We start from the raw sequence: 13,070 nt of genomic DNA, 5'->3' as shown, positions 1-13,070 counted from the left end.
TGGACCGCCGCGTCTCCGGCTCGGTACCTTCGCGGGGCTGAGCTCCCAGCACGGTCCACGCTCCGACACGCGGCTGGCCGACGATCGCCGCGCTTGGGCTGCCGCGATGGTGCGGTACAAGCTCATCGCGCTCTCGTATCGCAGCGGGGCCGAGGCCCGGAGGGCTCTGCGAGAATTCTTCGGAGCAGCCGGAGCACTGCCCCATCACTGGAGTTATCCCAGCATCCTGTCCCTGCCACGCGCCGGGTCTTTCTATAAATACGCCGACTGTAATGAGCCGTCTCGAGGCCGTTTGTTCGTGTTGTCACCCAGCATATGACAAAACCACCAGCTTTAAAAAAAACCAAACCATTGTGGTGAGGATTGCTCCTTTCTTTTCCTGGTTAGTTGCTCATTAGATGTCAGCTAATGCCGCTTAGCACCTGGAAAATCATAGTTTAGCCATTTTTGGGCAGTTTTATAATTGTTTACTCATGTACCTAGGAGACTTCTTTACTTTTTAGTCAAGTGTAAGGCTGTACTTTAAACAGTCTGCTTGTTTAATTAGATTTTAATCTGCATTGCTACAGTCAGCTACTGCTTTGTTAGTGTTTTTTCTGTTGTTAAGTCAAAGTTAATGATCTGCTGGTGTTATGCATTGCTTTAAGTTTCCCTTTCAGGTCTTCCCAAGACACATAGAACTGGCTGTAATTCCTTTTTAAAAAAAAACAAACAACAAACTGTGAAAGAAGAAAAAGCTTTCATAGTACCTTGGTTTTTACATTTGTACCTTAAATATTTATTTGGAATTTTATAAATAAACATTTTATAAATGTCTTTTTAAAATAAAATTCATAGACCAGTGCTCAGTAGATATGATCCGTTGTCTGGCTTCGTGTACCTCCCCCCGGGGAACCAGCCTGGAAGGGGGAGCTGGCACCCGTCCAGCAGGGATGTTGCTCCCCCAAACGAGCTCTGCTTCGTTAGTGAGCCAGCCACAGGCCACCAGGTCCAGGAGGTCCCCCTGGACAACCGCTGGCACCCTCTCCTTGCCCACAGCCGGCCTGAGCTCCGGCACTGGCACAGACACCAGGCACCGAGTCTTGTTGTCCCATGCACATGCAACAACAGAGGTTTGTTTTTAAAACAGTGGTGTAGGACAAGAGCTTCCAGTTACGGAAACAAAGCATCATCCGGCTTTGGGGAACGTGCCCTTGTGCTTTTTGTTGCTGGTGCTAATCACACTGGGTTTCACTCGATAAGCGTTGAAGCCCCAGAAAGAAGACAAAGCATAGATCCTTAGAGACGCACAGCAGCAGAGAAAGGCTGAGAAGTACCAGAAGCCACCAAAGCCATATCTCACTTTTTTCTGGGTGATTAGCAGCCTCGCGGTACTACAGTATATAATTTGTGTTGTGTTACCTGAGGACAGATGAAAAAATAAAGCTTGATACCACAGCACAAGGTTAGCCTGTCAAACCTCGGCTATTCTGGGTTGGGTGTTCTTCCCTATCAAAAAGCCCCTTGCAGATCTGTTACTCCAGCTTTAATTGGCAAGAGAAGACAGAGAGCCAGTAGGAAGCACCACTTTGAAAGGTTTAAACTATTTCTAACTTGTTACCCTAAAGATGGCAAAAGCCCAGCCTTAATCTAAACATATAGTTACCTAACATGTATATAAATTACAGCCCGTAATTTTATCAGCTATAATCTGAATTTTGCACAAAGAGTGGGAAAAGAAAAAGGGATGTTAGCCTAAGAGTTTGTGAACAGCTTTCACACAGCTGGTAATTTTTCAGCCATAACCTCTCAAAACATGCATCAGGTATTTCACCTCTGCTGACATCCCTGCAAAAAGGGAAGATCCTGCTGCCTGCTCCCCCGCCGGCTCCCAGCAGAAGGTGTGAGCACGTTCCGTGCACAATAAGCCAGATACAGCTTTCACAGCTTAGTTCAAGCAAGTGTAAGCCTGGTGGAAGGAAACTATTAAAAGATTAGCCCTTGCTTAGTATCTTGTATGTGGGTGGGCAGAAAAGCCCCTCTCATTCAGGAGAAAGCGTTGATCCCAGGTACACTGCAGACAGTCGCGCCAGCACACTATTTGCAATGCTCAGTCCCCGCTCCCAGGACTGGCACTGCCAGTGGAGAGCACAGGCTGGGTCATGCTTGAAATGTAAAAGTCTTTGTCCTTAGAGCAGAGGACAAAGGCACCTGTCAGGGAGGCAGAACCGGGACAGCAGCCCTGGTTGCAGCTCCTAGTTCTGCTTACGAAGGCAGCAGACAGGTGAGCAGGGGAATACCAGCACCGTGGCACTGCTACGTGTCCAGCTTTCTGCACCTCGCACCAACAGAAAAGGCAGTATTAACTCAAGTCCAGATCGCCTGCAAATCTTGCTATCCTGACATATAAAAGCCAGTCTAATCCATGACTGCAAGCGTAGCCAGGGTAAATCATTCTGCTAAGAAGGTCAGGAGAAGAAACTGCACACAGATACAAATCTGACAGTGCGTGAGAACATGCCATGGCATAAGGATATGCGGCAGCGTAGCTCCAGGGGCCATTCAGCTGCTTTGATTTACTCTGGACAGGAGCCAAAATGGCAATCAGGGCAACCTCTCAGAGCTTATCATCTGCAGGACTGGCCTAAGAAGTTTCAAGATAAGAGGATCAACAAGACAACAGCGTAGCAGTGTATGTGCAGTCTAAAGATTACACTAGTTTTCTGTGAAAGGAATAACTTTATTCCATTGACCAGGAATCCCAAGACTGTTCATCAAGACTGCCTATTTTTCCAGTGCCAAATGTCTACGTATTAATCGGACAATATCTTCCCGAATGCTCACAGGCAGGCTGCGGCTGCTCTTCACTGAACATTTTGTAAGCTGTATAAAAACATTTTCATCCAAAAAGATTGGCAGTAAAAATTACAACATAGAAATGCATCACAATTTACACAAAAACTAGTTTTGTTGAACTCTATTTTCCAAAAAATAATCTTCAGCAGGTTCAAATGACAGCAGCTGGAAACAAAAAAATAATTGACCAAGTATCATCTTATTGCAAATTATAACCACTGACTTTGTACAAGCGTGAGCAGAACCATGAAAAAGTTTGTATTGGTTTCAAGTATACAGTGGTGATGAGCCATCCTGATGCAATTCTCTTATCAATGCTTCTCTGGGCCTGCAGTAATCGAGGACGTCGTTTCCATAGGAAATAACAGGAACCTGAAGCGACAAGTGGTGCCAACCCATAGGAACATTACCAGCTTCTTCCATCACCATCACCGCTGTGTACTGACTTCTTGTGACGATTTATGACCCGTTAACAAAGTATTAGGGATGGGGGAAGGAAGAAGGGGTATCCGTAAGAAATGGTTTATTCAAAATTAATTTAAAACATCACATTTAAAATGTCCCAGCACATTATCAGAAACATTTATAAAATGCTAACTCTGCCATGTGTCTATGAAGACATTGTTTGGAAAAGAAAGTGAAAGATTCACTACAATGCCACCCTTACTTCTTCGCACGCGCAATTTATGACAACGGCTCTCTTAACCCGCAATAAGTTATAAAGCTGTACAGCTGAAAGCAGATCAGATGTTTACTTCCAACAGTGAAATGACTGGTTAATTTCAATATTAGTGCACAACAGTGAAAAGCTGTCCGCTGCTTCTTGTTTCAGCAACAGTATGTAAAAAGAAAAAAAAGGCACTTTTTGGCTGGTTGTGCCTTTAACTTGGCAAATTTATCTATTCTGGAGGTACCCAGGCACTCCTTAAGATGTCCCCCATTTCTGTGCATGTTTGTTATATAATTTCTTTCAAAGTAAGGCAGAATCCATAAATAAAGGCAAAAAGCAGTGCAGAAAATGTGACAGAACGCAAAATGTACAAAAGATGAGGAGTTGGTTGGCACAACAGAAGCTAGTATCCAGAGCCAGAAATCACTGAACTGCACTTGACATGGAAAACAAAACTGTGCTCCAATCTTATGAGCAAATCAAAAGAGCTGTGATATTTTAAACGTTGCCTGGTCAAGTGAAAATACAAACAAAGCCAAATCATTCTTTCCCCGTGTTAAAATTGCTATAAAATCTGCACAACAGTGTCCCAACTCACTCAAGGAATTATTCATCATATACAACCAATACCAACTTTCTCAGTAATTTCAAAGCATAAGCAAGTGATTGCAGATCACATGATTGAGACTACGATTTATTCAATATGTCTCCAAAGGTTAAAAAAAATTTAATGAGTAAAACTGCAACAGAATTCCATCTTAAAGTGCTTTTTTTCTTTTAAACTACTCATTAACTTTTTTTTTTAATCCACCAACATCCTTTAATAATGAACACTCGCATACCTAGAGAACAAAGCTTTTCTTTTATTGCCCTTCCCAATTGTCTGTGGTTTTTCGAAGGGTACCAGAGATGACGACCCATTCCAGAGCTCCTTGACTGAACCATTCTGTAAGGAATCACTCTCCTTACAGAGCCATCTTGCCAATCCTTCTCATAAAGAGCTTTACAAATTAGCAGGGAGACATATTAAATACAGAAGTCCTTATGTAAACCCATTCTTTAACTAATATTTTACAATGAAATGTAAGTCATCACACATCTTTACAGAAATTTGAATATTCCTATTCAATATTATCAGAAAGATTAAAAATTTGCCCTCCATACATAAGGGCAATCTGTTGTTTTTTTTTCCTGTATAAAAACCAAAAGAATTTTTTTGCAGCATCACAGAAAAGCAACAGTTTTACATTCACTCATTTAATGTTCACATAAAAATTCAACCACTAGCGTTTGTGTATTTGATAAAATCTTCTTGACAAACTGTTTTCGGTGTCCAGACTGTCACAAGCTACTGCAGGTGGAGATGCAGTTTTCTAGAGCATTTATTGATCTGACGCCTTTGTGGCTAAAAAAATGCTTTTAGCTTTCAGGGAAACAATCTCCTCCAGCATTGCCTCCAATCCTATAAAGCCACTTCTCTTCCAGACTCTTCGAACGGCATAAGCAATGGGACTCCAGTTTCAGTAGGTACCAGGCATTAAATGTTTGAGTTGATCTGATCTTGTGTTCACAGGTATCCTCTACGGGTCAACATCATCAAGGTCACTTTTAGGCTCACCAATCATCATAGGAGACTCTGAGCCCTTTCAATACACAGAAGGGATGGGGAGAGAAAGATATGGCATGTTACTTTTGTAAGGTGCACAATTATCGTGTCTACGCTCAGTGATGGTTCTGACTCGAGCCCCAGGAACAAGCTGTCTAACAAAGCAACACAACAGAAGATAAACATGCCCTTAATTTTATTGTTACCTGCTGCAGATGTCTCTCTCCGTTCTCGTTGGCTGGACTACTTTCTGACCCGTTACTGCTTCCAGACTGATCTTTCTCGTTCAGCAAGGCTGTGGCATAGGCCAGCGTGTCCTGAATTGGAAACAGTCCAAGAGAGTGTCAGGGGCCATGGCAATACCTTTATTTATTTATTTATTTATTAAAGTTGATTCTGAAACAATATAGCCACTGTCGTGAGATAGCTGAGTCACCACAGGTAATTGTGTGGTATTGACGAATATCATTCAAGGGTTAGTTTTTTTCAGGAACAGCCACAGGGTCTGGGCTTCTAAAGGAAGAATGGTCTTAAGTGCACTGCCATACGCTAAAGTTGCCAAACCCAAAGATGCTAACTGAAAAGCAAAAAAGGAAGTAAAAGAAGTTTAACATCGTCTCCCAAGACTGACACATACCTGTGCTGAAATAGTGCGCTGGAAGGTTTTTGCAGTTGAAGTTTCATTGGATACATTACTCTGTGGAGCCCAATAATGTTCAGACATCTGCATAAAAAGCCAAGAAAGCCATAAAATTGCCATACAAGTTTTACATGTGTAAAGCCTCATCCCCTTGCGGCGGTAGGTGAACTAACAAGCCTGGAACAAGCTTCCTGAATCCTCTGGCAACAAGCTGGAGAATTGGGGCACAGACAAGCATGCACTTTTAATGCAGCCAGAACAGTTAGAGGGGCTATTGCCCCTCAGCTGAAAACTAGCAACCAGTTCCCTTTATTTGGTAACTGTATATGCGTGCAAGTTACTGGATGCCAGCTGAAGAGTGTTGGACTCAGGGTTTACATGAGCCAGTACAAAGTAAAAATGGGTACAGCAGGACTATCAGACCTGTCAGTTCGCTGTGTTTCAAGAGCAGAGTAATAACAAGTTCTGCCAGCTGCATTCCACTAATTCTGCTTCCAGAGTACAGTACAATACTAGTTTATGCATCTGACATCTGCCTGGCAGCAGCTGTCAGTACAGAAAGGCAGCCTGGAGCTGGGATACTATCCTGTTAGTACACATGGTGCTGGGAGATCAAGCGTGGCCCTGCCTGACTGTAGGCAAACCTGGGCCAATTCTGCTGAGCTTTATGTTTCCAAAGTGTCCTTGGGTATTTATTAAAGATGCATTGGCCAACCTACGTTTAGAGGGAAGAACAAAAACTACACACGTGGGAGGAAAAAGCTGTATCTGTCAACACCTATGTTTTGTGCAAAGCTGCAAAGATTCTGTAAGGAATCCACTCATTTATGCATTGTCTCACATCAACACACAGGCAAAGGAAAACTGCTTTTTAAAAAAAGCGAAACCTTCTAACACAAATACAGTGGCACTGAAAAATTCCCACATGGCAAGGAATAATCATTAGGACTATTCACACTTGGTTTTATTCACTGTACACGCATCTATGCCTGAAACACGTGGGGGCCTACTGAAGTTCTTGCATGCAGCAGATTTAGCTGCATCCAAACTGTCCTTGTAAAAAAAAAAAAAAAAAAGTAGTTGCTTCTATTTTGTCTTTAGAGTCATCTCAGAGAGCCATACAGAGGATGCAGATTTCATAACTCTCATCGTAAACTAAGTGACAGTTTCTCTGTAAAGTTACAGCCAAATTACCTTTTTCTGTAGCCACTGCACAGCCCAACTCCAGTGGTGGGAATTCTCCTTGAAATAATCTTTTGCAGTAGGACACCTTGGAAATTGAAATTATATTCATTAGTCGTGAACAAAGCATTCTGGCAAACTTAAAAAAAAAAAAAAAATCCAAAGACTTCTCTCTCTTTGTGCTGCTGCCCTCTGTATGCACTGTTATCACTGCAAACTATGACCTAAACCATACAGCCCTGTGATTAACTGAATTAGCAGGAGCAATAATGCCTAGTAAAGTTTACACAAAGTAGTCTACTACACAGATTAATATATTTCAGAACTATGCTTTATCAGGACATATGCCAAGTTCTAAACAAAGAGAATTTAGGAATCATAATATTTCAAAAATCTGGGACAGTTTCCTTACATTTATCTTGGTCTTAATGCTAGGCTCCTGCTCTATAGCATGTAGCTGACCTTTGCCTTTATAAACAGCAATTATTGGTTGTTATATGAGAAATCCATCTCAGGCACTAATCAGTAAAGATTTCACTTCATACTGACATATGTACTATCAAGACCTTTGAGCACCACTTATATCACGGTAACAAAAGATAAAGCTGATCAAAAGTAGAACGAGTAGCAGCCTAGTCAGAGGGGCTTAAGGTAGGGATGAGGTTAAACTCCAAAACTCCTATTACTCACTTCTGCGCCAAAGTAACAAGGAACTTGACACACTGGTAACAACGGCTGCTGTCCACATGGTTGCTGTGGTGCATCAACGCTGTGGGGAGAAACACACAGATTAAAAACCGTGATTCAGATTTCTGTGTACCAGCCAGTCTGAAAACATAACAAAGATGAAGCTAAAATTTTAACTTAGGTGGTAGAAATTATTTCTACAGATGTTATTAGCATGAGTATTTGTGTTAAACACGCTGCTGTACTGCTGGCAGTTTTGAGTACTTCCACAACTATTGGATTAAAAATAGATCAAAGTGAAAATGCAGTAATTCTTTCAAATGTGGTACCTGAATTTTAAACAGTCCTTTCCTAATGCAGTTATTCTTCTCCTATAATCCATTCTATGTTAGATAATCGCTATGGTTACATCTATCCAAAGGAAAACAAAACACCTGTTTGAAACCCCCATAAATGGACCAGATGACCAGCTTCCACCTGGATCAAAATTTGCAAATCTAGAAGAATGTTTAAAGCTTCTTCACACAAACAAGCATAGCAGAATTCAGCAGCCATGCCTCCTCTTCTATGGGAGACTTGGGCAAAACCCCAGGCCATTCCTACCAGGAAATCTTCTATACTGTGAATTCCCACATCTTTTAACAAAATTTGTTAACTGAGGAGAAGCACAAATATTTCCATGGAGCTGCCGCAATCAGGTTTGCCACTCAAAAGTTGCTCTGTCCACAGCAGTCGGTGAAGAACGCTGTGGTGAAACCTCTAAAGTTGGCAAATAATTTCTAGGGAACTGCATGTTGCCAGTTTTTCTACTGTCGAAACACAGCAGACGATAAAATTACAGCAAATTATGCACAAACACCCTATGGAGGACCACAGAAAACTATTATTTGCTGATTTCATTTCTTGGAGTAAAACTAGCCAATATGACAGATAGCTCATGGTCCACGTGCAGTGAGACTGGATGCTGTTCGGTGCTGTTGCAAGGAAACTCCAAGATAAAACCGCAACTTTCACTCCCAAAACTCACAGCAGTTCTTGAAGCCTTTGACATAAAAATCCAATTGAATAACTGCACCTCTCCTCCGTAGAGGAAAAAAGGTCATGTATTGCCCAAGTTACAGAATAGAATTGGTCCAAGTGGGACCAATTTACCCAGAAATAAAATAACCACTTGGCTATTCTCTTACACTGCTGCATATTATCTTCTCTTCTATCAGTTATACGTGGAAACTACTAAACAGAAGAGCACTGAAGTATAAGATAGAAATAAAGAACAAAGCTAACTATTCCTTCTCACTAAAACAGAATCCAAAACAATTTAAGGTGAAAGCCACAATCTGAAGCAGCTCCTCATCCAAACAGCTATGAAAGACATGCTCAAGCTGCACTAACTCATCGGAGGTGCTCTTTGAGCAGCATGTGGCTACCCCACATTTCTCTTGCACACAAAGACTCTTCTGATTCATATGAAGTAAGCACTCATCACTTCTGAGACTTTTCTTTTGCTTTTGAATGCTTTAGTAACTTCACTTCGCTGAAGTTTCTGTGAGAGACAACACTTTGTATGAGCAGCAACGAATGGGAGCCACCTGTCAGATTATGAGGCTATCCCTGCAGTTAGTAGTATTAGTATCCTTCCATGCTGAACCAGTTTCTTTTTAGGGCAATCAGGATGCTGACAAAACAAAAATATTGATGATTTCTTGAGATACATAGGAAATAAAAATTAATTTTTAAGGTTACAAGATTCATAGAGCTACTCTTATGTTAATCCAAGGTGCTTTTTTTTTTCCTTCGTATTATGTATACACCATGATCTGCTTCTTATTTAAAAAAGTTAGCTCTTGTCGACCTCTTGGTTAAGCTTCCTTAATGTCACTTTTTAAGTACGTAAGTACCACTCTTCTCTGGGTTCACTGACTGCTGTTGTTGGAGATAATTAATTTTTGCCAGTTAAATTCCTTTCCAGTTTGCTGTTACTGTAATATTCTAATGCTTATTTTGGATTTTCTTAGAGCGTTTTTGTGGTGGTGGTGGCTAAATCAAATGTGTCAAGTTGTTTTCCTTGAGAATTAAAACAGTTTAGAAGGATTAGAAACTAGGAGATGATAGGAACCATCATCAACATAAGGGTCAGTAGGAGACAGGAGTGTTCACCCACTGGCTTACTTGCCTATTAATCCATTTTCTGTTTCAAAGGCAAATTTGATGCGTTCTACTTGTAATGGGTCTTCAATAACCTGTTAGAAAAGAAAAAGATCAACCTAAGTTGTGTGTGATACCTGTATCTATTCTATGGAATGGTTTTGATGACCTCAACATGAAAACCAAATAAGACTTGTGAAGTTTCATATATCATCAGATTATCAACACAGCAATATAAAAAAATAATACAAACTCCAAACCGAAGGATTAAAAGATATGTGGGTGTTGAAATTACTGATGCAGTCCTGGCTTTTTTCATTATGCATTGATGCAGAATCTATCCTGTACAAGTCTCTACCCTTCACCTACCAGTATCTCATGGAGTAACTGGAATATATTTTTCAGTTCATGAGGTGGAGCAGTTTCCAGCTGAGTCTGCATGTAAGAAAAACAAAGTTACTTAGACAGTAAAATATATTGATGACACAAAGAATTACAAGACAGCTTTACAGATTTTTGAAAATTTGTTGTTTTAAACAGTAAAAGCCTAAAAAAACCCCAAACCCACCAACACCCCTGCCAAATCCAACAAACTGTGCTGATTGTTCTGCAGATCCCAGTGCCATTATAACCCACAACACAGAGTGTGACCAAAGCCTAAAAGAAACACTTCAAGCAAAAAGCTTATCTTGATTATCTCCCTACCTTGATGAAGTGTAGCACAGTAAAGGAAAAGTGCTCATTACAAAAGCAGCAGTACACCACCATCTCAATGAGAACCAACAGAGATCCAGTTAGCTCTCGTAACGCATACATGACCTAATGGAAAAGTGCAAACAATTTCAGATGCAGCCGTGCAATTATTTTAAAGTAAGTTTGTAACAGAATGTTAGTCTTTTTCAGGAAGCATACAGCTTTTTCTCCCAGCACCTGCATGGCCCAGCGAGCTGAACCCCTGCCCTCATAACACTCCATTCAGCTCCTGCTGCCCACCTCCAAGGGTCTGGTCAAGTGTGATCCATTATGTCAGAGCAATTCAGGTTAGCACCTCCAGCTGACATGGTAACTGACTGCATGGGCACTTGCAAAATGTGTTCAGCTGCATTTGCTAACTTCATAAACTCTCAAACCAGAGCCCTACATTCAGGGATATACTAGAACAAGAAGGGGTCAAGAAGAAACCAAAGGTGCTTTCTTGTTTAGGCTCAAAATAATAACCATATACTCCCCAGCTGGCTACTTTTTAATATTCACTGTTTTTCATGTAAGGATACTTCCAAGAAATCACATCAGACCAGCTTTTAGGTTCAAGCAGGGCAGAATTTAGAACAGATACCTCCATTAAGTAGGGTTTTCCCTCAGACAGGAATAACAAGGCTTCCACTTCTTCATGGAGTGTCAAAAGTGGACCTGAAGCAGTGATGCTTAGAGGTGGACGCTGCTTAAAGAGACCAGGAGCTATAACAGCAAATACAAAAACAATCCACTAATAAATTAGTTTGTTCTATACACCTTGAAGACACTGCTGCTCATTTGGCACCATCTAATCTCTAGTGACATTCATCTCAACTAGCTTATAGCTTGTATGGTACCACTCCAAACAACAATCTCTTGCACAGCGAAGTGTCATTTACTTTGGTGACAACATAGGCAAACTAACTGCAAGAAGTCAAAGCAATATGTTCATATTTCCTATCATACTTTGAGCTTTAGTTTCAGTCCCAATCACTGTTGCACATTCATCATATTCAGAACATTTATCATTCTTCTTTTGCTTTATGATTTTTGACTGCCTCTAACTCCAGAAACTTTTAACCCTAGACAGAAATCAAGTTATTCTTTTAGAAAGACAGCTTTAACTTCCTCCTTCAGGAAACTGAGGATGTCAACTTATTCCTTTATTATCTTTATTTGGATATTTCTGCCTCTTGTAAGAAATATCTAGGAGCGTATTTCATTGCTTGTTATTCAGTAGCTCAGTCTAAATGCTCCCTGCTTCAGATTAGCAAAAGGCATAACAAGTCTAAGCAAAATACAGCCTGCTAGGCTGCAAGTCTGTTCCAGCCAACAATGACACAGCTTGATTTGTTCACATGAGGAAAGACCTTTTAGGCATATGCGGGAGGCGGGAAGGCACAATAATGTTAACATCAAGATTCCTCCCCAGCCTGCTGAGTGCCTGTAATACTGTTTGCCACAGGCTCTCGGTACATTTACAGCAAAATAAAAAGTAATAAAATGTATGCTAACCATTACTGCCTTAAATTCAAAGTTACTGTATTTTCCTCACTGATATCAAGTTAATTCCAGTCAAAGTAACTGAAATAGAAAGTCACCAAAAGGCAAAACCACAATGCTTACCAACATTTCTTTGTGAGGAGACGTCAGAGTGCAAAACAAGTAGTGCTACAGTATTGTGAAGATATCCAAACTCACGTGCTTGTGCTGAACTCCACCTGCGATTCTGCATGAGCCAAAGGAGAGATGTAATTAACTTTTGATTGGTTGATTTAGTCAACTTCTGTTAAGTGAAAACAAAGCAATGTCCTTAACAGTCCACCACCATGTTCTAACACTTTGAAGTTGGTGAAAATTTTGTTATTAGCAAATCCATGATGCTCACTTCTGCCAAAACAGCTATTTCCATGCTAACTACTCATAGGTAGACTAAGACTTGCATGAGGTTTATAGAATAATCCAAGGATTTGTCTATTCTGCCACAGTAAAAGTATTTATCCTTAATTTAAGCATCACAAAAAACACAGGGATGGACAAACTACAGCATAACACATGCTACTTAAACTTTACCTGATTACTTTGCCGGTTGGGGCCAAGGAGAAAGTTGATCATGTGCCTCAAAGCAGAGTGTCTGAGAAGAAGACTGCTAGCCCTTATACCCTGCTGTTTAGACAACAACAAAAAGTTACATTCCTGTGCAGGTAAAGAATTAGTGCTCTAGGGAACAAAAGTAAAATGCATAGGCTAAAAACTGCATTTTCCACTCTAAAAAAAAAAGAAAAAAAAATCACACAGATCAATAGGGTACACCTCTAAAATGCTGTCTCATTATATAGAGCACATTTTATAAACCAGATCAGAATCAGCATATGCAAAATAGATGTCATAAAAAAAATAAAAACAAAGAAGAAAAAAAGAAGAAAAAAAGAACAGGCGAATAGAGAGAAAACATACCAGGGTGAACAGTCCAGTCAGTTATTCTGCTTCCTAGATGACAAAAATCCTGAACACTGGATTCTTTTTTTTATTTTTATATTTATTTTTATTTTTAAGAACAGCCAAGAACA

At 40.5% G+C, this 13,070-nt stretch overlaps 1 protein-coding gene across 1 annotated transcript in view; it reads right to left on the bottom strand.

Annotated features, from left to right (window-relative positions):
• Nucleotides 1-3,651: 3,651 nt before the first annotated feature.
• Nucleotides 3,652-13,070, bottom strand: part of USP24 (ubiquitin specific peptidase 24) — a 51,920-nt gene continuing 42,501 nt past the window's right edge. The window contains exons 56-66 of the mRNA XM_010582323.1: nt 12,574-12,666; nt 12,127-12,229; nt 11,102-11,223; nt 10,471-10,584; nt 10,135-10,200; nt 9,794-9,860; nt 7,624-7,702; nt 6,946-7,021; nt 5,749-5,835; nt 5,318-5,428; nt 3,652-5,148 (exon numbers count right to left, since the gene is read on the bottom strand). Coding sequence (XP_010580625.1) covers nt 5,086-5,148; nt 5,318-5,428; nt 5,749-5,835; nt 6,946-7,021; nt 7,624-7,702; nt 9,794-9,860; nt 10,135-10,200; nt 10,471-10,584; nt 11,102-11,223; nt 12,127-12,229; nt 12,574-12,666 — 981 coding nt within the window. The 3' untranslated portion in view covers nt 3,652-5,085. The remainder of the gene's footprint in view (nt 5,149-5,317; nt 5,429-5,748; nt 5,836-6,945; nt 7,022-7,623; nt 7,703-9,793; nt 9,861-10,134; nt 10,201-10,470; nt 10,585-11,101; nt 11,224-12,126; nt 12,230-12,573; nt 12,667-13,070) is intronic.

The sequence above is a fragment of the Haliaeetus leucocephalus genome, unplaced genomic scaffold, assembly GCF_000737465.1.
Source record: "Haliaeetus leucocephalus isolate CR32 unplaced genomic scaffold, Haliaeetus_leucocephalus-4.0 Scaffold848, whole genome shotgun sequence".
NCBI lineage: Eukaryota > Metazoa > Chordata > Aves > Accipitriformes > Accipitridae > Haliaeetus > Haliaeetus leucocephalus.
The sequence above is the reverse complement of the archived record's forward strand: the minus strand, read 5'-3'. Positions and strand labels throughout refer to the sequence as shown.